The following is a 22182-nucleotide window of genomic DNA, read 5'->3' on the forward strand; positions in this document are numbered from 1 at the left end:
ATTATGCATACAAAATAAGTGAATAAAAATATATAATAAGAAAGCTTCAAATGCACAGTTACACGAAGAGACAAATAATGGACGCCTATGATTGGCTGGCAGAATGAAAACAAAGGCGGTGATTGGCTGGTCGAGGCGCGGCAGCTGATTGGCGGATTTGGATGGATTCAGAGTGGCAGGCCGAGGTGAAGGAAGGAAGAACGGTGCCTCACGAGTCCCAAAAAGGCGATATTTAGGTATGTTTTCCACTGCTAAGCCTTAACTTAGGTGTGCAAGGGCGGGCAGGGAAGGAGAAGGGCTGGATTACGGGCTAAGGGTGTTAATGGGTAAATATAAAGGGTGATTATTGTATACAGCCGGCCTTTGTTCCTTTGGGCCGTTTGGGAATTAATTGTTTTTTGTGAAGGGTCAAGTGTGTATGTGTGTGTGTGTGTGTGTGTTTTTGTTGTGCTGTTGTAGGTACCGGGTATTCTTAAGTGTTGGTGTGGCTAATGGCTCGTGTTTAGTAATTAATTAAGATGTTTGTGTTTTTATTTACTGTACTTTTGTTTATTTATTTCGTCTTATGTCGTCTTGGTTTTACTTCCTGTCATTAATATCGTGATAGTTTGATTTGGATCTTAATTACGTGGCACTGAATGGACAGGTTGGAATGCTGGGAAGGGAAGGGGGGGGTATGATGTTGCAACTTTTCAAAATTACTGGCCGGTACAACAACAACAACAACAACAACAATAATAATAAAATACCCATTACCGTATTGCAATGGAACCTACCACGAGATCTTAGGTAGGATGACAAGTAGTGAAGCATCAAAGTGACTGAAATAACCTGAAGCGTAGTGGCAGGACAGTTGTGTGTGACCTTGACTCTCCCGCCGCAAGTCTTACCTAATTTGTGACGAGGGCGGAATTATTAAACTGCGTGCTCGTGAGTCGTGTCCACCACAGGTCTATCATTGTTTTTTCCATTATCTTCCTTTCCTCTCCGTTTCTTCCCGTTCCTCTCTTCCATCCTTGTCTTCCTTTTCCTTCTCTTCATTTCTTCCTGTCCCTCCCTCCCTCCACCCTTGTCTTCCTTTTCTTTTCCGTCCCTCTCTTCATTTCTTCCTACGCCTTTCCTTTTCCTATCAGCTGACACCAACACTATTATCGCTCAGTCTCTTTGATGAAGCTTCCCTTGGTTGTGTCTTTAAGGGGTGTATTCTGGAAATCAGTCAGCCAGTTCCTCCCATTCTTGCTATCTTAAAGTGTCACTATTCTTATCTTTCTTCGTTAGTGTGTTTGTTGTCTCCTTATTTTCATGCAGCTTTCCCTATATATTTATTTATTTATTTATGTTTTTTTTTGCGGGGTATTCAGGACATTAATCAGGCAGTACCTTTTAAAGTTGCCATCACAAAGGTGTCATAATTCCTTAATGTGTTAGTTTACCTGAAGAGACTAAAAAAATAATAATAATAATAATAAATAAGGAATGAGGTATAAATGAAAAAGAAAGGAATGGGAAGATGAAATGGAGGAGTAATAGAAACAGACAATTTAAAATCATGCCACATCTCAACCATGCCATGTCTCATATTATTATTCTACTGATGTTGCTTCACCAGGCTGTTGCTTGAATTAATATTTGATGTGTTAACTGTCTAATATCTTCACTAAGCTACCTACTTGCTGTATCAATAAAATGTCTTTATCCTAACTCATTCTAATATACCTCTTTTCTGTCTGTTTGATGTAAATTTACCAAGTAATTATTTGGGCTAGAATTAGGAATATTGAACATCCATTATCTCCTAAAGTAAGATGTTAACTTGCTATCTTTAAACATTACACTGCCATCTTAATATAACATTTATTATTGTCGTATTCACTTTTTTTTTTTTTTTTTTTTCATGCCAAAACTTCATAAATTCAGTAAAATAATGAATCAGTCTTTGTCACCCTCTTGTATGCATTTCCTTTGCCTGTCTGATCTGGTTATTTAAAGTGTAAGTAGGGAAAGTAATCACAAGTCTCCTGCTACTCTCTCTCCTGTTAATTGTTTCCAGCATTAAAGATTGGTAACCACACTAATTAAATAAGTGACCCCACCAATCAGTTATTGCCATACACATACCATTGTGTATTGTTACCAGAGAATGTTTAATTAGTAGGGTGGTAATTGGTAAGGTGTTGGCTCACTGCTGCTAGCTAATAAAGACTTGTGTTATTGGAAAGCATTGTACAAAATTAAAATGAGGATAAGTTAGCTTGATTTTCATTTCTTTGTTAATTCTTTGACACATGTTGAAGGAATGTGTCAGGTGAACTGCAGGAGTTAAATTAAAAATATCCTTCAGTTTGTCTTGTAGGATACCTCTCATATTCAGTATTCTTAATAGATTATACATTTTATTTACCAATCTCCATATGTGTCTGTCTGTATCACTGATGCCTTGTTCTCTGCAGGCCTTTTGTGGGGTGTCCATGGGAGAAAATCCTTCAAGTTCACCCGTTCTTACCCTTCATTTGTGTGTGGCCTAAACTTTATTTGTCATCTTCAGTCCACTCTGTTTATCTATTTCATTGCCACCCTCTCTCACTTTCCCCTCTTCTATTTCACACTTCATAAACTCGTTCTGGTTCATTCTTACTACACGTCCAGACCATCTCAGAGCACCACACTTCACCATTTAACAACTTCATGGTCTATTCTCTTCGCCCCTTCACTCACACCTGAAGTCTCCACCATATCTATACAAGTCTCTCCATCCCTCTCACCTCATATGTATTCCTGACACTGACAGCAGCACGATGGAAGACTACCAGCGCATTGAGAAGCTTGGGGAGGGAACCTACGGGGTGGTGTACAAGGCCAAGAACCGCAAGACTGGCCGCTTCGTTGCCATGAAAAAGATTCGGTTGGAGAATGAGGAGGAGGGTGTGCCGTCCACTGCCATCAGGGAGATCTCTCTCTTGAAGGAGTTGCAGCATCCAAACATTGTCATGTGAGCCTCCATGCCACCACTTCTGTATATAGAGGGTCAGGCTAAGGGCAACAAAAAAGTCTGAGAAAAAGGCCCACTGTAGGTACTAGTCCCCAAAGAGTAATTAAAAAAAAATATCCACAATTATGAGGAAAAGTACCATGAAACCTCCCTCTGAAAGGATTAAGTCATAGGTATGGAGAAACACAGAAGCAGGCTGGAGGTTGTAGTGTTTGCCAGTAAACTGCTGGGTTACTTTGCTGTTCCTTTCATTTGAATTGCACTGTAGTAATGTAGCACAGCAGGTTCAGTATTTTTCTCTTTGACTCCACAAAAATACACAAAACAAAGGGAAAACTTAATGCCCTGAGAATATGGTACATACAAAGACAAATTAATTAGCAAAAGTAAACTTTGTGTATTAGAAAAGATAAACCAAGAAAGCAGTCACATATCTTGGTGTTTCAGTATAGTTTTGTTCTTGTCTTGTAATAGTTATTGTATTGTGCTGTAGGCTTGAGGATGTCCTGATGGAGGAGAGCAAGCTGTTCCTGGTGTTTGAATTCCTCAACATGGACCTCAAGAAGTACATGGACTCGCTGCCATCTGGGAAATACATTGACAAGAAGTTGGTCAAGTCATATTGCTACCAGGTCAGTATTTTGTCTTGTCCTTTGTCTTGACTACCTTTCCACTGACCAGGATCTCAGCTGGGTATATAGACACGCAGACAGACAGATAACATAGAATTTTAGAGTTGTGATAGACAGTGATGTAGATGTTACATTAGGTGGAATGGCAGGACTGAGAGAGCGAACAAGTGGTCCATATCTTATGTGATATCCTAGTAAAAAATGCTTTATTAACATTATTTTTGTATGATGTCTTGCAGCTGTTCCAGGGCATCTTGTTCTGCCACCAGCGTCGTGTCCTCCACAGGGACCTGAAACCCCAGAACCTGCTCATCAACGAACAGGGCGTCATCAAGATTGCCGACTTTGGCCTGGCCCGGGCATTTGGCATCCCCGTGCGGGTGTACACTCATGAGGTGTGGCGCCTGGGTGTGTCTTTGGTGGGGAGGGGATCACAACCCTAAGGCACAGTTTCAGTATTGGTGATGCCCTGCTCTGTTTCAGAGTGTCATAGCTTGTTAGGTTACTAGCTGCAGTCATGAATATAATCACTGCAGGTTTTTATTTCACTTCCTCCAATATGATGAATGATGGTGTTGTAGTGGTGCATACCTGTTTTCCTTAATCAAATGGCTCCAGTATTACATGTTCCCATTAAAACTATTTTGAGAACTAGAATTTTTGCATGAGAAATGTAATCCTGTCCCTCTGACATGCAACAATTCTTAACACGGAAAACAATGAAATTTTTATAAGTTACAAGAAAGAAGGGGATTACAAGGATAGGTTTTGCAATTTTTAGACAGTATAATGTTTAGAGATGGCTGTAGAACAAGAAATGTCTCACAGTGGCTAGTGATCAAGGGAAAATATGTCAAATAGCAGTGAAAATGTTAAAAAGTCAGGATAGTGGTAATGTATTGTGTGGCGTGTGCAGGTGGTGACACTGTGGTACCGTGCCCCTGAGGTCCTCCTGGGATCTGCTCGCTACTCCTGTCCTGTTGACGTGTGGTCCCTTGGGTGCATCTTTGCTGAGATGGTGACAAAACGGCCACTCTTCCACGGCGACTCTGAGATTGATCAACTTTTCCGGATATTCAGGTGTGTGGCTGCTGTTTGGGGAACAGTGTAAAGCTTCTCCTCTTGCAAATCAAGGGTCTTTCTGTATGTAAAACCAAGCAATGTTTTTAAGTTTGAATCTGTGAAATATGTTTCCTCTCAACAGACTTGAATAATGAAATGGACAAAAGTAGATTTCACCATTCACTTCCTTCTTGAATGGCATTTTGTGAGTGAGTAAAGGTTAGTGTTAAGACACAAACATAAGCATTGGCTGTTTGCAGAACACTGACCACTCCCACTGAAGAGAACTGGCCTGGAGTAACACAGCTGCAGGACTACAAGACAAACTTCCCCAAGTGGACAGACTACAACTTGGCCAACTCCGTCAAGCAGATGGACAGTGATGGCCTTGACTTGCTATCAGTGAGTACTCTTCTCTGCTTCCATCACACTTGTTTTTTCTGATAATTTCGTGTCTTTTCCTGCTGGTGACAGGTTTTAGTTGTTTATCACCTGTCAAGGGATGTGCAAAGTATGTTATAACATTCAGCCACACTCATTCACTTGGCATCATTCCTAAAAAGATCATGACTACAAACATATCCACCTGAACCAAAACTGTAAATAATTTTCTCAGTGAATTATTACTATCTTTTCCACTTCTAGAAAACCCTCATCTATGACCCAACAAAGAGAATATCAGCCAAGGAGGCACTCAAGCACCCTTACTTTGACGACCTGGACCGCTCCTCCCTGCCTGCCAGCATCTGAGGCCTCCAGTGCTTGTCTGAAGGGGAGGTCACACAGGGGCTTCACTTTTGAGGTCTTCAAGTGTCCTGCCCTGCTTGCATTCACCCTACATGTGCTAGACGTGCCGGGGATTGGCAGTGTGTTCCCTGTGCGTGCGTGGGTGCTCCTTGGTGACTGGTGTATCTCAAGTTTGTGGAAGGGCTTGATGATTTTCTTCTACCTGTCTGTCCGCCTGTTTCTTTCCACGTGTATATTTATTCTGATGTCTCATCCTTTGCAAATTCCAGATCTCACACTTCTTCCCATCTCTCAAATATGGTGTCGTCTCATTCTGCAGGGAATCTTCCTTTCATACTCACAGCAACTGAATTCATTGGTCATCCTTCTCGTACTCTCTCCACAGCAGTTGGAGAGTTTCTTTGGTTTTATTGTTTGTGATGGATACAAATGGTGTACTGCAGCCCATTGAAGTCAGGTACTTTTGTTAAGGATAAAATGCAGTTCTGTTGTGTTTGAATCATCTACCTGTTTATTGTACTGTGATTCTTGTCATTCTCTTTTTACATGCATGAAATATACACATTTGTGTTTCTTAGTCTTTACTGTTTATGAAGTAAATTAGAATAAAGATATCCTTTCCAGGTCTAATGAATTATTGTGAAAATATGCCTAGTTACATCCTTGTGTACATCAGTGTCCAGCTAGGTACTTAAAATTTGCACTTCATGACTTTAGCATTAAGTATTTATCATGACTCAGAGCCTTCCACTGCCTGTCCTTCCTTGCTGTGTGAGGTCTGGTGGCTCACGAACACTATTGTGCCCTGCTGGGTGTCTTTCTTGGCCTTGAGCTCCCCCTGCACCTTTAGGCTCATCTGTGTACTTCACTTGTACTACGTGTACACCTCTCATCCATACACCACTGTAGACTGACTGTTCACTAGTTTGTCTTTCCTTAAGTTGGTGACCAGCACATTTGCCATGTTTTCCAGTGTTTTGCAACCTTTACTGTGCTGACAGAGCTACAGGATGCTTTTGAGAGGATGACATTCTTGTCCGGTGGAATGTGATATGCTGTTAAGTTGCTTATGTGCTGCACTGACATTCCAAGAAGTCAAGATGAAAAATACTCTCAAATCCAACAGGAAGCTGCTATTTTGGTTTCTATATTTTTAGTTGTATTTGTAGGCAAATAACTTGTTACTGTTGAGGTAACATATGTGTCCTCTGCTGTGCTCTGCTGTACCACTGACAGCTGAGGGAGCTGCTCATCCTGAGGCCTCAGTTGTCTCCCTCTTTTCCATACAAATAGTTTTCTGGAAGCTAATTATGTGCTACACATGCTGTGGGTTGTATTATGCACTGGGTTTTGCATAAATTTTGAACATGCAAACATGATCACAGTAAATCATACAGATATTTACTAGTTTTTTTTATTTCTAATATTCTAGTGTGTCTTTATACCACCTCCCAAATTTTGGAAGAGTTCACAAAAATATCTATGTACATTATTAATATATACTTCCATTTCATATTTAATTTTAAAAAGTATACATATTAAACGAAGACTTATCAACATTTATGTAATACAACTAATTGTATTTGTACTCTGATTTTAAAACAAAATACACTGCAGGTTCCTTTATATAACTGATCTCTTAAGGTAAAACTGAGAATAAGGGCAATTCTGAGGATTCCATTGACAAGCTGCACCAGTTAGAAAAAAATATATGCAACCTTTCCTATATATCAAACATTGTACTCTGCATCAAACTAATTAAAAGTAGAGCTTGGGATAAATGGTTAAAATTAAAAAAGGCATTGCTAAGGAGAGGCCCACATCTTTCAGTTCCATCTCCACACTGGGAGTCAATAATAAAGTATCACACAATGCCGAGTGCCTGACCTTTACAGCTATTTCAAACAAAGAAAACACCATTCCATAATGTTAGTAGACTGCATAATGACCTTAATATTGGAACACAGCCATGAGTTAAGTCAGGGGTGGGCAACTGTTTTGACAAGACCCACTCCTTGCATGGTGATGCACTGAGGGCCACAGATTCAGTTTAGATGAAAATGCAAGAATATCCACACAATGTAAAGGTAAGTTTTCCTAAATATCTTACTCTAAAAATATCAATGAGTCAGTGGTTGAGGAGGTGGTCTTGCTGGTGTGGTTTGTCAACTCCCACATAATAATGAGCCTAAGATATGTCAAATAAACTAAAGAATAATTGCCATGATGGATTTGTGGGCTGCATCTTGCCCACCCCTGGATTAGGTAGTGAACAGGTTCAAAACATTACAGTTCAACAGCTAAAATTCACTTGGAAGACCCTCATTTTAGAACTTTTTACAATAAACAAAATTTTGCCAGTTCAGCTTTACCTTAATGTTTCATCAAATAAAGAGAGATTTGCTACTCCTTCACTTCAATGTCCTGCATAACTAAGGAGCTGGGGGCTATAGTGCCCTCTCTGTGAGTGGCAGGAAGGGGCACAGTACCAGCCTTCCAATCAACAAAGGTCAGTGTGTATCTGTGTTCACAATGCTGTTCATTCTTGCAGCATTTAAGACCACATTCAAGCAGCATGAAACACTTACAGGAGATAACTGAAACTCCCTTCTTTTCTGTTCTTCCCTTTTCCATCTGTTTATGTTAAAAATGGATAAATAAACATCCTGAATGGACATAGTATGAGGAGCCACAGTGCTCACAACTAGGCAGGAAATGTGCACAGGAGCCTTTCAGGTGGTAGCCAGGATTGGGTGTGTGGGGGAGGGGCATGACTAGCTCGGGGGGAACTACTATTATTACACTTCGCAGGATTGTCTTCAGTAAAGGCTCCGGATTTGTCAGCCACATTTCACTGCCAGTCAGATGCACTCTGCTCACATCAGAACAAAATTTAGGAAACAAAAAAGGGAAAAGCATAAGACTAATACAACAGCTGACACAAGCATATCATCTCTCATCTTTACTACCTTCCTGCTGTACAGAAGTGTAGTAAAAAAAGAAAAAAAAAAGGAAAGAAGGTTATGGATATCTTAAACACACTGAGGACTTTTTGCCACATTCGCACAACTCAAAAATGCAAAAAAATCAAGTTCACAATGCAAACACACTTGGTTAAATGAATGCATTTTGGGGGGGGGGAGACTACAATATACAGATGGGAGAAGAAAATGATAAAAATACAAGAAAATAAAACAACAGGTCTTCTGGAACAGCACACAATGCCCTAGCCTTGGTAACTCCTCATTACCATTACTATGATTATTTGTCACACACTAAAAGTAATATCATCTGCAAATTTTAACTTGAAGAAGAATAAAGGAAAGAAAATATTGAAGTATAATACAAAGATGGGGAGTAAAAAAGATCTTGAACTGGATGTTTGATGTGAGCCATTTCAGTGATGCGTCTTGAAGCCCTGTGTCTTGTGTAGGACAAGAAAGGATCCTCATGAACAAATGTGAATCCCAACACAGCAATCCTAACACTATTGCTACTAATGCACCACCACCACCACCCCCACCACCACCACCACCACCCCCCACCCACAGAGTGACGTCTCTAGTGGTAGTAACCCTGCCGGTGCCACTGTGTGGGTGGGGCAAGGGGGAGGGTGAGGGACAGCTGGCCATGGTGGGTCTGAAGGGCTGGCACGACACAGGTCTGCTTTGAGCTATGGAGCTCCATTTGTTGCATTTCCATTATCAAAAATATATTATTTGAATTACCTTTCCTATTAATTTCCTTATTCTATGTCATCTTACAATGATAATACTTCTAAAAACAATAAAACAACAACCTCCTGTGGGGAAACTGTGTCTAGCCACGATTACTAAACCTCCAACAGCACCCTTGTTTTGCACTTTGGCCAAGCAGACTCATGTCATGCACATTAAATATTTCAGTAAGGTGTTTTGTGAACAACAAGCAGGAGGCAGCAGCATCAGCTTTGAACAGGTGGTGCCACAAGCATGTGTGTGTGTGTGTGTGTGTGTGTGTGTGTGTGTGTGTGTGTGTGTGTGTGTGTGTGTGTGTGTGTGTGTGTGTGTGTGTGTGTGTGTGTGTGTGTGTGTGTGTCAGTGTGTGTGTCAGTGTGTGTGCCACCACAGGGTGGGTGCACAGGAGGCCTGCCACTGTCTGACCATCACTGTGGAAGGTAATGCCACTTAAGAGAGGAATTGCACATGCATTATGTTGCACACTTTACATTGTACAGTATCTACACTTGCTCCCACTGCTTGCTGCCTGTGATGGTACAGTTGATTGTACTTGAAGACAGATGGAAGATGCTTTTTGTTATTTACAAGATCTGTTCATGCTTGGCATGTATGTTTACATTAATGTGATATTCAAAGCCACACTGAGTTGGATCAACTGTAGTTAATCTGTCACAAGACAGCATGATGAGAAGACGTGTGCAACATCACACTTTGAAAACACTATCAAACATGTATACAAGTTGTTTTCTGTTTTCTACAATCTAAAAGAAAGTTTGGGATGCATATAATAACAACATCCACTATACTGCCCTTGTATGTTTCTGGCTGTCCTCATACCTCTCTCTCCCACCTTGCAATAAATTCTCTTGAATTTATTTCATTCATATTAAAACAAGATTCCATTGATGCATCCTTCCATTCATTTGATGGGCCACTAGGACACTTGAACAGCCTGTTGTGGAGAGCAACACCTATCCCTGCCCCTAGTGAGGCTTTGTCAGTGTGGACACGACAGCTGGTTGTACTCAAAACTTTTGTTATTGCTCTAGAACTAGTCAGTGAGCACCAGCCACAGCAGCTGAACACTGTAATACACCCTGGTCAGTTGGAACTGCAGTAATCACACTGAGCTTCTCTCCTAGCGGCTAAGTGTGCCTTGGTGCCACGCAGCGCCTGCCGTGCCTTGCGGTTAACAGATTCACAACAAACAACAGAGCCACAAATGGAATGTTCACAGATCAAAGCAGACCTATGCTGACAAAAACAAAACTAAAAACATAAAATAAGCTGTTCAGCTTTAAAAACTTGTTTAGAACCTACTAAAATTATTCACTGGATTAATTTTTGTCACTTAGTAACTGGCTAAACACTACAACTGAGGACATGACACTGCCAACACCTTCCTGAGGTGCACCAGCAAAAATGGAAAAAAAAAAATGTAATTCCTGTCATCTGAGGATAAATCATTATGATGAACCTTATTGCTTGCAACACTTACAGAAAAATTTGTAAGAGGCTCAATATTTTGCATTAATTTGAACATCAAAAGAAGTGCTGAAGTAAATGTATACTACTCAAACACAACTCTGGCAACAACTGTACAAGATGCCAGACATCTGCTACTTCCTTTGTCTGTCAGTGATGAGTCACTGACATCTGGAGAGTTTGCATTCTGAAGATGCAACAAGTAAAAAAGTAGAGAGGCTTTTCTCAACCAAGACACAGGACGTTCAAAATATCAAACAGAAACTAAAATGTATCTTGGTCTATCAGGTAAAGCAATAAAAGGGAGAAGGAAAGCCATACTCCTAGAGACAGACTGTAAAACCCGAAAGAAGTGTAACAGTGAGAGAAAAAAATATAAAAATCCTGAATAAGAACCTCCTACAATTATCACACTCTGTACCGTGACGCTAGCCGCCCTCTACGGCCTCTTCCTGCGCCTGGTGGATATCCCCTCCTGGGAGCGACCCGACAGCCACGGTAACGAAAACTCCCTGAAACACACACCACCATTAATAATGTCCTCTCCTCTTCACTGTATGGCCTTTATTCTTAACTGCTTTTGTTATCTCATCACAATTACTTCCAAAGGCTAGAGAGGATTAATAGCTAGAAGACAATACAAACAGAGAGAGAGAGAGAGAGAGAGAGGGAGAGGGGAGGGGAGGGAGGGAGAGAGAGAGAGAGAGAGAGAGAGAGAGAGAGAGAGAGAGAGAGAGAGAGAGAGAGAGAGAGAGAGAGAGAGAGAGAGAGAGAGAGAGAGAGAGAGAGAGAGAGAGAGAGAGAGAGAGAGAGAGAGAGAGAGAGAGAGAGAGAGAGAGAGAGAGAAAATGCTGATCAGGATTATTTTCAAAAGCTACTGAGAGGATTAGCAGCATCAAGAGAGAGAGAGAGAGAGAGAGAGAGAGAGGAGAGAGAGAGAGAGAGAGAGAGAGAGAGAGAGAGAGAGAGAGAGAGAGAGAGAGAGAGAGAGAGAGAGAGAGAGAGAGAGAGAGAGAGAGAGAGAGAGAGAGAGAGAGAGAGAGAGAGAGAGAGAGAGAGAGAGAGAATGTTAAGGCACTCACTGGGGGGGTATCCTGGCCATGGGCTGACCGAAGGCACAGACAGGGAGATAGTCGTCCACGAGCAGGTAAAGTGCGGACTCTGGATTGGGCCAGAGGGAGCGATTCCCGGCAGACACCTCCGGCTCACTGGTGTTCTGCCGGCCCTCGTAGCGCTCTCGCAGACGCTCGTAGTGCCGTTGCTCCCTCATCCTCTGCAGGTCCCATCTGGAGGGCAAGGGGTGGTGAGACTTGGGGATGCTAAGGGAGGTCCGAAACTAAGGTGGAGGATGGAAGGCCAAAGAGGTCCGAGGCTAAAGGAGATGTGAAGCTCATGTGGAAGGTCAGTGTAGTTTAAAATGGCAATGTGCTATACTGTGTTGCTGTGTAAGGTGTCTTGTCTAGGTTCCCTCTGTGTCTGTATGATGCTGGTAAAGTGTGTGTCTCATACCAATGTTCTGGTGCTGAATAAAAATGAGCACACTAGCATGATTAAGAATATGGGTCTGCTTAATGAAGAAGGGATACAACATAGGAGGCCATGACTGAACTACCTTTGCTGCAGGAAATTTCAACCTAAGAGTACGATGAACTGAACAAGAAAATGAAAATAAAATTGATAACAATGCATTAAACAATCCAATTACAAGATCCAGTACAGATGTTAAAATACAACTGCAACCTGACAATTCTAGCAACCCTGCCTCTCATTACCTCTTGCGCCTCTTCTCGTCCTGCTCTGGCTTGGAGTGCCTCTTTAGGAACACCTCGTCCTCCAGGTTCTCCGTGCCCTCCATCACATACAGGCTTGTCAGGACCCGTGTGCCCCACTGTGGGATCTGTAGCCAAGAAGTGAAAGGCAGCCATTTATCCACCGCTCTGTGAGGCTCTAAAGGTCGCATGTGCTACTTCATGAAGTGTGAAGTTTTGTGTCAGTGGGAAGGATGAAATAAATACAAGAGTATAGTGTTTAAATATGAATACAAATACTTAAGATTTCTGAGGACACAAACAGACAGAAATACTGTTAATTAAAATACAAATATGAATGCCTAATGAAAGTATTCTTAAGTGGATTCATAAATATTGCTTGTTGAAAACAGCTTCTTGATTTGACAGCAAAGTAGTGCCAAAGTTATCATCACTTCCTGAACCACAACTTGTGACTGGTGACACTGTTGGGGTGGTGCTCACCTCCACCTGTGATTGTGACTGCAGGCACTCCTCCTCTGGGTTGGGATCGTGCCTGAGGGAGCCGTAGGGAAGGTAGTAGGCCACACTGGTGTTGAGAATCCCTTCACCCCGCACTGCTCGGCCTGTGGGTGGCTGGCCTGCAACACAAACACACACACACCCTTGCTGACTCAAGTGACACAAAAGTGTATTTCATTGAGTTACTGGAAAATCTATTAACTCTCACTCTTTGACACCTCAGTGGCCGGGGTGAAGCTCTGATTTACTGGCAGATTTTTGCTTTGACATTTATTTCCAATGGCAGGATATCACATTTCATCAGCCAGTGAGGTAAAGAGCTGTGTTATAGGAAGACCTTGAATAACAGATTACACAGATATATGTAAACTTCTTGACTGTGGTTTCTAATTACAGTTCTAGGTGACTGTTCTGTATTTAGCAGGTGTACTGGTAAATCTGCTTATGAGAAGTCCACACTGGTACACCTCCAGCCCAGCACCTTACCTGGGGCCTCCTCACATGCACCCAAGTAATAGAAATACTGCATACACACTTTATACTTTGAATTGATAGAGGTAGATATGCATACATGACATTCAACTAAGCCTCAGTAACCAGCTAGGAGAATATGAGGAGGAGGAGGAAGAAATGCACATACAGGTCAGACACACAATGGGTGAGGCAGTCCACCCCTCGGCCCCCATGCCGGCCTATACAGTGCAGGGCTCTAACATTAACTGAGAGTCACACAGCAACAGGTAGTGAAGCAGGCCACTCATCCTAGACACAGTGCTGTCTTATTACCTTGTTTATCATCACAGGGGTGTCCTCTGCACCAACGCTCTAGGTCGTGGAAAAGGATATTTTAGGTTCAGTACAAAAGTTTATGTTTTTTGTTGTAAATCTACATTAACAGCTATACAAGATTTTTTTTCTCATATTCTGATTTCATGGACATATCAAAATTACTGACAATTATATTATTTTCTTTTGGCCTCTGAAGGAGATGATGATGAATCAAATCAAAGGAGTGTAAGGACATGTACTTTTAGGAACAAATGATGGTCCAATCACACCCTACAAGCACGGAACTTATCATGGTCCCTCAACCAGCTGGCTGGAAGCTGCCCAGGCCCTCAGTGCTCTCTAGTCTTCCTAGATCCCTCACACCACCCATGACTGAATGCAACTAAAGAAACAAGTAAAGTAAAAATGAGTAAATGAATAAATGAATAAATAAATAAATTAATTAATTAATAAATCAATAAGTAAATAAAACAAACAGAAAACAAAATTCAGGAAAACACTTGGTATTAGAGAACAACAAAGTATATCTATATAGTGATCAAGTCTATATCCTGTCTTCTTATACATAAAGTATGACTGTCAATTATCAGTAAAATGCAATCTTTCCTGTTTCCCACATCAGTACCTGCCCCACCACTGCCCCTCTCACCACTGAGATCAATCAATGCTTTCTACACTGAGCTTCTACAACTAACCACCAAGAGAAACCAAAGCGCATTCCCCTCCTCCCCAGCAGCAGCAAGCTACACTAACAGTCCTGCACCGCCTGCCCCATTATTAGCCACCATCTGCACCACGAATGCTAGTGTTGGTTAAGCGAGACACTAATGAGCCGTCCCACTGAAGCTAACGAGTGGCTGGGAGATCGGAAGCTCACTGCAACAGTTGGCAACTCGGTGTGCCTATGTGCCTAGTGATCAGACAGATGTAATCTGGCACCAGTAAGGAAAGCTCTCTGAAATGGTGTCTCATTTCTTTCAAAAGTTTGTTGCATGATGTATAATTGTACTTTTCCAGACTTTTCAGCAAAGATTTGATGAAACAGTGAACTGTATTTGTTATCAGTCTGCATGAAGTACAGATGACAGTTAAAGAAATGTATGTGGAGGAGTGTGATGCAGGTAAGGGGGGTTGACATGGGGAATGAGGCCATACGCACAAGATGTCATCACACACTGCAGCTCTTCTCAAACAAGGAAGTGATAGTGGTCGCCACATAACAATAAAATAAGAGAGAAACAACTTTTTTTTTGGTTTACTATCAAGAAATATTTTACAATTATATTCTTACAAGAGGTATGGCTTTTTTATCCACTTCTTTCAAAATGTGCAAGATTGATGCTTTTAGATACAATGGAGCTTCCTGTCACATGGCCAAATCTATCACAGAATTGCTTTAAGCTTATGCAAGGAACATTCACAGAGAACATTTACTGACTCAAATCTCAATCGAAAGTTCAAGTCACAATTGATGTGGTTAATGCAAAGGAAGGATGTCTCTATTATTCATAAATTTGAAAAGAAATTAAGGAAGAGTAATTTGAACATTCCAATGCTCATGAATTTAGCCAAATCTCTCCTTCAGGTATAAAAAAAATTGTTTCTAGAGGTTAAACAAGGCCATACACCTCTGAACCCCAATATCTGTCACAGCCAAGCCTGGTACTGTCACCTGATGAGGCAAGGCTTCTGATATATCAATGCAGGCCGGGATAGACACAGGTCACGTCAAGTCTGGATTGTTACCTGGCCACCATCACCTTTCCTCCTCCACCCATGCAAGCCACTCCTGCAGGTCAATCACCAGACCACACATACAAAAGTGGTGGTGCATAAAAATTGTGGTAACAAGGGATGTGGGTACATTCAGTACACAACCACTCATACCTGCAGCTGCATGCAGCCATACGAACACTGACTCACTGCACACACAAACCATACATCATTGGCTTCACCTCCACACTTAATATAGTAAAACACAAGTAACTTTTAAACACTTGCATCACTGAGGATTGGTGAATACTTCAGCATTTTACTGAGGCTTCTAGTTGTTGAGTCAGTAGGACAGAAAGACTACACAATTTCACAAAAATGCTTCATATAACATGGCAGTGGCTGGGAGCTGTGTTCGGGTCTCCAAGGTTATATACAACTGGCGGGTACATGAAGCATACAGGAGGTCCAACTCACTATTCTTTTGTACTCTTAGCGTTGACAACACCCATGTATTCATGGTGACTTATAAGCTGGCAAGCAATGTAATCCTGTAATGTACTGTGCCCACACACCCTCAATGGCACAGCACACCAGGAAGGCAGCAATGCCACACCCAGGCCTCACACACAGGCATGGCACAGAATCCAATGGTGCTCTACTGCTTGCTAGAGGAAGGGTGCATTAGTAGCCAAGTTAGCGAGTGACAGACACAAGCATGGCAGACTGGCAAGCCAGGATGATTTTTTGCCATCTTGGACTAAAATCTTGCCATTACACTCAGCCATGCAAGAAGTTAAAGAACTGACTCAATTTATAATACCTATTGCCCAAGAGGAAATCAGTATTTAGCTGCAGTTTAGTATTTACAAGTTCCAGCTACAGTTACGCTCACTTCAGGGGATGTACTCTAATTACTAACAGTGATCAGGAAGATAAAAGCTGAAGCAGATCTGTTCATGCAGATAAGTCACCAACTAAAAGAAAAGCATTAATATTTATATAGTACCAATGGGTTAGTGTCTTTCCACACACACACACACCCCTGACATCTGGCAACCCTTAGGTGCCTCCCACTTCTCCTGTGCCTCCCCAAGTAGGGCAGGCTGCACACAGCAGTAACACAAGACACTCACCTTTGAGGAGCAACTTCTGGCGTAGTTTCTTGGTCTCCAGGGCTGCTGCACGGGAGGTGGGGGTGCACGGGCGCTCCAGCGCTGAGACTGGGGAACTCTGGCTTGCTGGCTCCTTTGCTCTCTCCTTGGGCCGGTCCCTGGAGCGCAGGTTGTGGTTGGTGGAGTCCACGGAGTCATCACTTCGAGTCCTTTTGGCAACTGTCTCGCCCTCACCCTCACTCTCCAGTCGTCGCTTGGGGCCATACCGCCTCTCACTGCCGCGGGGTGACTCCTTCCTCAGAGGGTCTGGCACCGACTCGCTGAGGCCCTCACTGTCTGTCAAGCTGCACTCGTTGGTCTCGCCCCTTGGGTACCTCTCTCTTGGGGAGGTTTTGGGTGACGTGATCTTTGGTGAGGTTCTCCGTAGTGACTCTAGTCTTCCGGTTGAACTGATATTGCCCATTTTGTTTTGTCCAGTTGTTAACCTGCTAACTGGGGAAATTACTTTGTGTGGGGGGGACGCAGGCTCTCCAGGAGGCCTGTTGGCAGGGGAACCTGGCTTGCTTGGCGGAGAGCTGACTCTATTTGACAGATAACTCCCCCTATTAGCTGGAGAAACTGCTTTACTAGTGGGCGATAACTGCTTGGGAGACAAGATTCTATGTGAAGGTGACCCTGGTTTGCCAAGGAAGCAGGAATCTGCTTTTATTTCCAATGGCTCCAAGAGGCTGTTTGGCAACGTACACTTATTGGCTGTCTCTCCAATTCTGCCCGGCAGCTCATTGTGGCTGGAGGGAGAGCCAGGCTTACTGGCAGGCGACCCTGTCTTGCTGGCAGGAGAGCGAGTTTTCCCACCGGGTGAGACACTCTTGCTTGCTGGTGACAGTGACTTAGTACTAGCAGGGGAGGGAACCTTGAGGGAGGGTGAGAGAGAATTAGTGTTTGGAGACACTGGTTTACCTGGTGGGGAGCACGTTATGACTGCCTGGGAGACAGCTTTGTTTGTGGTGGGTGTTACAGGAGTCCGGCCATGGGGGGAGCCAGGCGTGCCGGAGAGTTCCCCGTCTTCGAAGGGAGCAGCCTCTACGTCATTGTCTGCCTTTGGGGAGACCAGCACTTCCACTTGACTCTCAGTGTTGGTATATGCCTCACTCGCCTTCTTCTGCAGGCTGAGGGACAGACGCCGATCAAGACGCTCCAACTTTGCCCGTAACTGAAAAACAAACAACAGAATGACAATACACGACAACAGGGGGTCCATTCCACAGAGCCTCACCAAGCAGCTACAACAGTGCTAAACCTAACCTTAACTACAAGAGCAGTGAGTTCCATCTCAGTGAAGTGAATTAAGAGAATACAGTTACTTAGGAAAGAACAACCTACAAACATATAAGTTTCATCACACCACAGCTGCATTACTGATGATTTGATTTGGGTCATGTTTTTCTTGATGCATACTTCTATGTTTGTTTAGAATTTGAAGTACTGATTTCAGATTGCAATGACACTCATTCTGGCAAAATACATCATCAGGCATTGCACTTTCTAGTTTCCAATCTTTAACAAAACAGCAGAAATGTCTTTCCACTTAACAATCAATTTCCAGAAGCATTGGAGACTTACAACCTGAGCCTGCCACTCCCAGCAACAAGGTGGGGGATGAAAACAGTGATAAACTTTATATCCCAGTCTAAAAAAAACATTAACTAATCTATTTTCAGAAAGTTAAATTACAGTACACATGCCCACAGAACATTACAGATGATATTGTTATTTATGGGGTACTGAAAACCAAGTGATGGGAATGTCTTGGTTGGGTCAAGGGAAGGCATACTGGGCCCCTTCCCACTATGAGGCCTGAGAAGGTGCTTTTGCCTTCACATTATCCTCTAACAACATCGACAAGAATATACTGTGAAGGTTCGGGCAAGAAAACATTATGCTACAACTTTATGGTTCACGTGTGGGCTAGCCATGCACAGTGCCTAAGCTACCGGGCAAGTAAGGGTTTGACTACTTGGAAAGGGACACCTACCATGCATTTATTCAAACACTGCAAACTTAAATGATAAGCCAAGGATGAGTTCCCGTACAATTTAAGCACCTGTCCTACAAATATATCATGTTGCGTCAAAACGTCAGGGAACGTCAGAGAGCGGGTGGCTGGAGCGAGCGACTACCACCACCACCACCACCAGGGCCTTGCATCATGTTACGCTGCCATTACGTTATCTTCCCCTATTAGCTATTGGGCGAGATGACAATCCTAGGTAGCAGTGTAACTAGAATCAGGTTATGGTTTGGAATGCATGGGTGAGGGCGTGGAGGGCGGTGGGCGGTTATAAGTAAGGTTAGGGCATAAGAGTGGGGAGCGGGGCGGGCAATCAGCTGACTGAAGCCTTCCCGCCATTCATCCCTCGCCTCGCGCTCACTTCTCTCCAAATCCCACCCTTGACACATACCCATCTTGCTCTGAACTCTCTTAAATGTCACTATTTTGCGCCGTGACAGGTGACAAAGCCGCACCTGTAATTATGGCGAGGTGTTTTGTCGGCGGCGAAACGCTCATTTGACTACTACACTTACTACTATAAGTACTACGCCATGATGGACTGAACCAAAACAATCTTGCTATTTATCGCCTGTCACCTTCACAACACAACCCAATGCCTCTCCCACTGCCAGGCACGAATCAGGGAGCACCCACAAGCCTAATAAGAGCTGCAGGAGGCACATGACGAGTCTAAATAAACGGAGATGAGGCGCCATGAGCCGGGAAGACGCTGGGATACACTCAAAAATACACCGACTGCATGCAATAAGAGTTACTCACGTTGTCATTTTCATCTCGCAAGTTCTTAATCTGCTTTTCCTTGGCCAAGAGTTCGTCTGCCTGCTGCTGTATGAGGTCCAGGTGCAGCAGGATGATGTTCTTGAGGTGTTGCACTTCTATGTCCTTTTCAATGGACGCTTTTGAATCTGAACATCCTATGTACATGTGGTCGAGTTCCACGGCCATTGCCAACTTATTTTCACTCGATTCCGAAGTCGTCATAGGAGACAGGCCCCTCCCTACACGTCCTCCTTCGGCCCCCTCCTTCCCCCTCCTCGCCGCGACCACCACCTCCTCTAGTGCATTGTTATCTCCGTTGTACACAGCCACTCTCCTGGGCATGTCGTCCTCCAGTCACTTGGGAAGCCGGAAGGGACGTAAGTCTTGCATCCTACTAAGTCTCGGGGCCGCTGCTTCTCGGAGACGGCAGTAAATGGGAAGAATTGGTGATATACGCAGCACCTCTTCACAGCCTCCTCGGCCGAGTGTTGCAGGTTCGGCGCTCTTCCTAATTCGACGCCATATTTAAAGTTTACTCTCAGTTAAGCGTGTACAGACCCCTTACACTTATTAATCTCCCTCAATTAGTAGAGCAGAATTTTTAATTGTGATCCCAAGTGAGGATATTATCCTTAAAGAGCGGGACCGAGATGGCACAGGCCCCAAAGGTATTCGGAAACAACAGGTTCCGTGGTATTATTTTGACCATTTTTAGCATCTAATTATAACTGGCACATATAAGCATGCCGATGTCATTTTGAAAGCAATATCTTTACTTAACACCCTCATTTATACATTGTTTGAGTCCTTTTGATAACTGCAGATTGGAAGAAGCTTACCTCTGAGATCACAGATAAAAAAAAATATCAACGAGAGACGGTTATGCGTTAAATCTATATATTGACGATAAGGATAATTTGTTTTGATATACCATATACTTTTAGTAATGATGCATGCTTTATTTTCCATTCACAGTGGCTTCTGCGGTCAAGAAGCTTCATCACATCAACACCTGACCGATGCGGTGCCCCCCGGCGCCCCACATCCTGTCCGCCCTGTCCCTCCCCTCGCCAGCCGGGCCCCACAGGGAATGAGTCAGGGAGGGTGTCAGGGGATTAGGGGGGTCACGGGGGTCGCGAGGGCCACCCGTCCATATTCAGCGGGATGGCCGGTGAGTCAGGAGGGAAAGTATACCTTTCTTCCCGCGCATGTCGCTTCGATGACCATTGTTCATGTGTTTCCCTGCTCACGGAATGAATGCATTATGTCTTGCTACAGTAGCAGCAGGACTCTTTCCATGTCCTCACCCACAAGTACTGCGGAAAATATCGTTAACAACACAGGGTGAGGAATGAGTACTGGGGGTTAGTGATTGTTATGAGGGTGGCGAGTAGTGAGATGTGGGCACTGGATGCTAGCCAACACTGCCGCCCACCTATAAGGCAGGTAGTTAGGTAACACATCTGCGACAGTGACTATAGTAACAAGGAGTTGGCAGGACGCGGTTGTGTTAAATTATGCCGGAAGTTCCTTATCCACCACGTAAATAATGGGGATTATTAAGGTTTCCCTTGTTTCCGCGCCACTTCTTTCTGGAGGCTTTTGTCGAGCAGCCTCACCGTCATAGGGCGCGAGGGCCGCCGTACTCCGTCGCCCCGTGCTCCCAGGCGGCGCGGGACAGGGAGGATGGGTGACGGGGAACTCGCATAAACACATCCTTCGTACTACTGAGTGGTGTGTTCACCGTTACAACCTGTATTTACTGTGTCCTTTTCTACGTACACTCTCACACTCACATCTCAGACACTTAACAGTCAGAGGAAGTTCAAACAATCCGTTCCGCACTTCATTATGAGTGGAGTGTGGTGGTGAGAGGAAACGCAGGATTGAGCAGTATTGTAATACTCTAACCTTTCGACTGCTGGCTTCTTTCTCTTCTCTCACCACCACATTCCACTCACTCAAACGCAACATTTCATTCCGCCATTCATTGTCCCGTTATGAAAATATAACATGATACTTCATTTCCAAAATATGCCGATGTTGAAACTCGAGGCGAAGTGGAAGACATAAAGGCATTCACATCTCAGAATTCCCTAAAAAGTGACGGTCATGTCAAAATCGTTTCCTCATAACCATTATCTAATCCCTGATCCACTCCCTCTTCAACCTCTGCCAATGTCTCCTTCCTATATATCCATTCATCACATTGTTTATCCCTAGTCTATGTTATTCCTCACCACAACTTTTTTTAATTATTTTTCTTTCCTCTTTACTCTTTGATCCTTTCAACTTTACCTTCACCAGCAAAGAAGTCTCTCTTGCATTATTCCTCCGCGTGTGTGTGTGTGTGTAGGTGGGTGTGTAAAGAGAGAGAGAGAGAGAGAGAGAGAGAGAGAGAGAGAGAGAGAGAGAGAGAGAGAGAGAGAGAGAGAGAGAAGTGTTTGTGCAAATCCTTCCTCTTTCTCAAAACAATAATAGGTTAACCAGATTCCACAAGGAGACTTAATTTGGCGGGAGTACATGAGTATGCATTCTTTTCGCGCCAACATTCCCCACCCTTGGACAACAATTACCCTTTGTTTCATTATCCTCCCCTTCATAACTCTTATCCCTCTATTCCTTTATCCCTTTCCCTTCGACCCTGGGAACGCTTCAGACATTTCAGTGTTTACTTCTACTATTATTAAGTTATAGTGAAGTTATTATGGGGGTTTTAAAGGTGTTTTCATGGTTCTGCTTCTGCTGTTGATACTGCTGCTATGTATCCTTGAGCTGGGGTACAAAATATTCCTGTCTTTTTACCACTACGTATCTCACACTTATGA

The 22182-nt window shown here is 43.3% G+C and overlaps 2 protein-coding genes across 4 annotated transcripts; one reads left to right on the forward strand and one right to left on the reverse strand.

Annotated features, from left to right (window-relative positions):
• The first annotated feature begins 83 nt into the window (after nucleotides 1-83).
• On the forward strand, nucleotides 84-6834 carry LOC135102683 (cyclin-dependent kinase 1-like). Of its 2 annotated transcripts, none has more exons than XM_064008072.1 (7): nucleotides 84-236; nucleotides 2789-2989; nucleotides 3483-3621; nucleotides 3861-4016; nucleotides 4538-4701; nucleotides 4944-5085; nucleotides 5329-6834. In XM_064008072.1, the coding sequence occupies exons 2-7, from the start codon at nucleotides 2796-2798 to the stop codon at nucleotides 5431-5433; spliced, it is 900 nt and encodes a 299-aa protein (XP_063864142.1). In that variant the 5' UTR covers nucleotides 84-236; nucleotides 2789-2795; the 3' UTR covers nucleotides 5434-6834. The 2 variants fall into 2 exon arrangements, with proteins under 2 accessions (XP_063864142.1, XP_063864144.1); XM_064008074.1 differs by lacking the exon at nucleotides 84-236 and adding an exon at nucleotides 910-930.
• LOC135102682 (male-specific lethal 1 homolog) lies at nucleotides 6831-19857 on the reverse strand. Of its 2 annotated transcripts, XM_064008070.1 has the most exons (7): nucleotides 19355-19857; nucleotides 16543-17734; nucleotides 13691-13729; nucleotides 12887-13023; nucleotides 12407-12531; nucleotides 11717-11920; nucleotides 6831-11146 (listed from the first exon to the last, which is right to left on the reverse strand). In XM_064008070.1, the coding sequence occupies exons 1-7, from the start codon at nucleotides 19694-19696 to the stop codon at nucleotides 11074-11076; spliced, it is 2112 nt and encodes a 703-aa protein (XP_063864140.1). In that variant the 5' UTR covers nucleotides 19697-19857; the 3' UTR covers nucleotides 6831-11073. The 2 variants fall into 2 exon arrangements, with proteins under 2 accessions (XP_063864140.1, XP_063864141.1); XM_064008071.1 differs by lacking the exon at nucleotides 13691-13729.
• Nucleotides 19858-22182: the final 2325 nt, after the last annotated feature.

Source organism: Scylla paramamosain, chromosome 8, assembly GCF_035594125.1.
Source record: "Scylla paramamosain isolate STU-SP2022 chromosome 8, ASM3559412v1, whole genome shotgun sequence".
Lineage (NCBI taxonomy): Eukaryota > Metazoa > Arthropoda > Malacostraca > Decapoda > Portunidae > Scylla > Scylla paramamosain.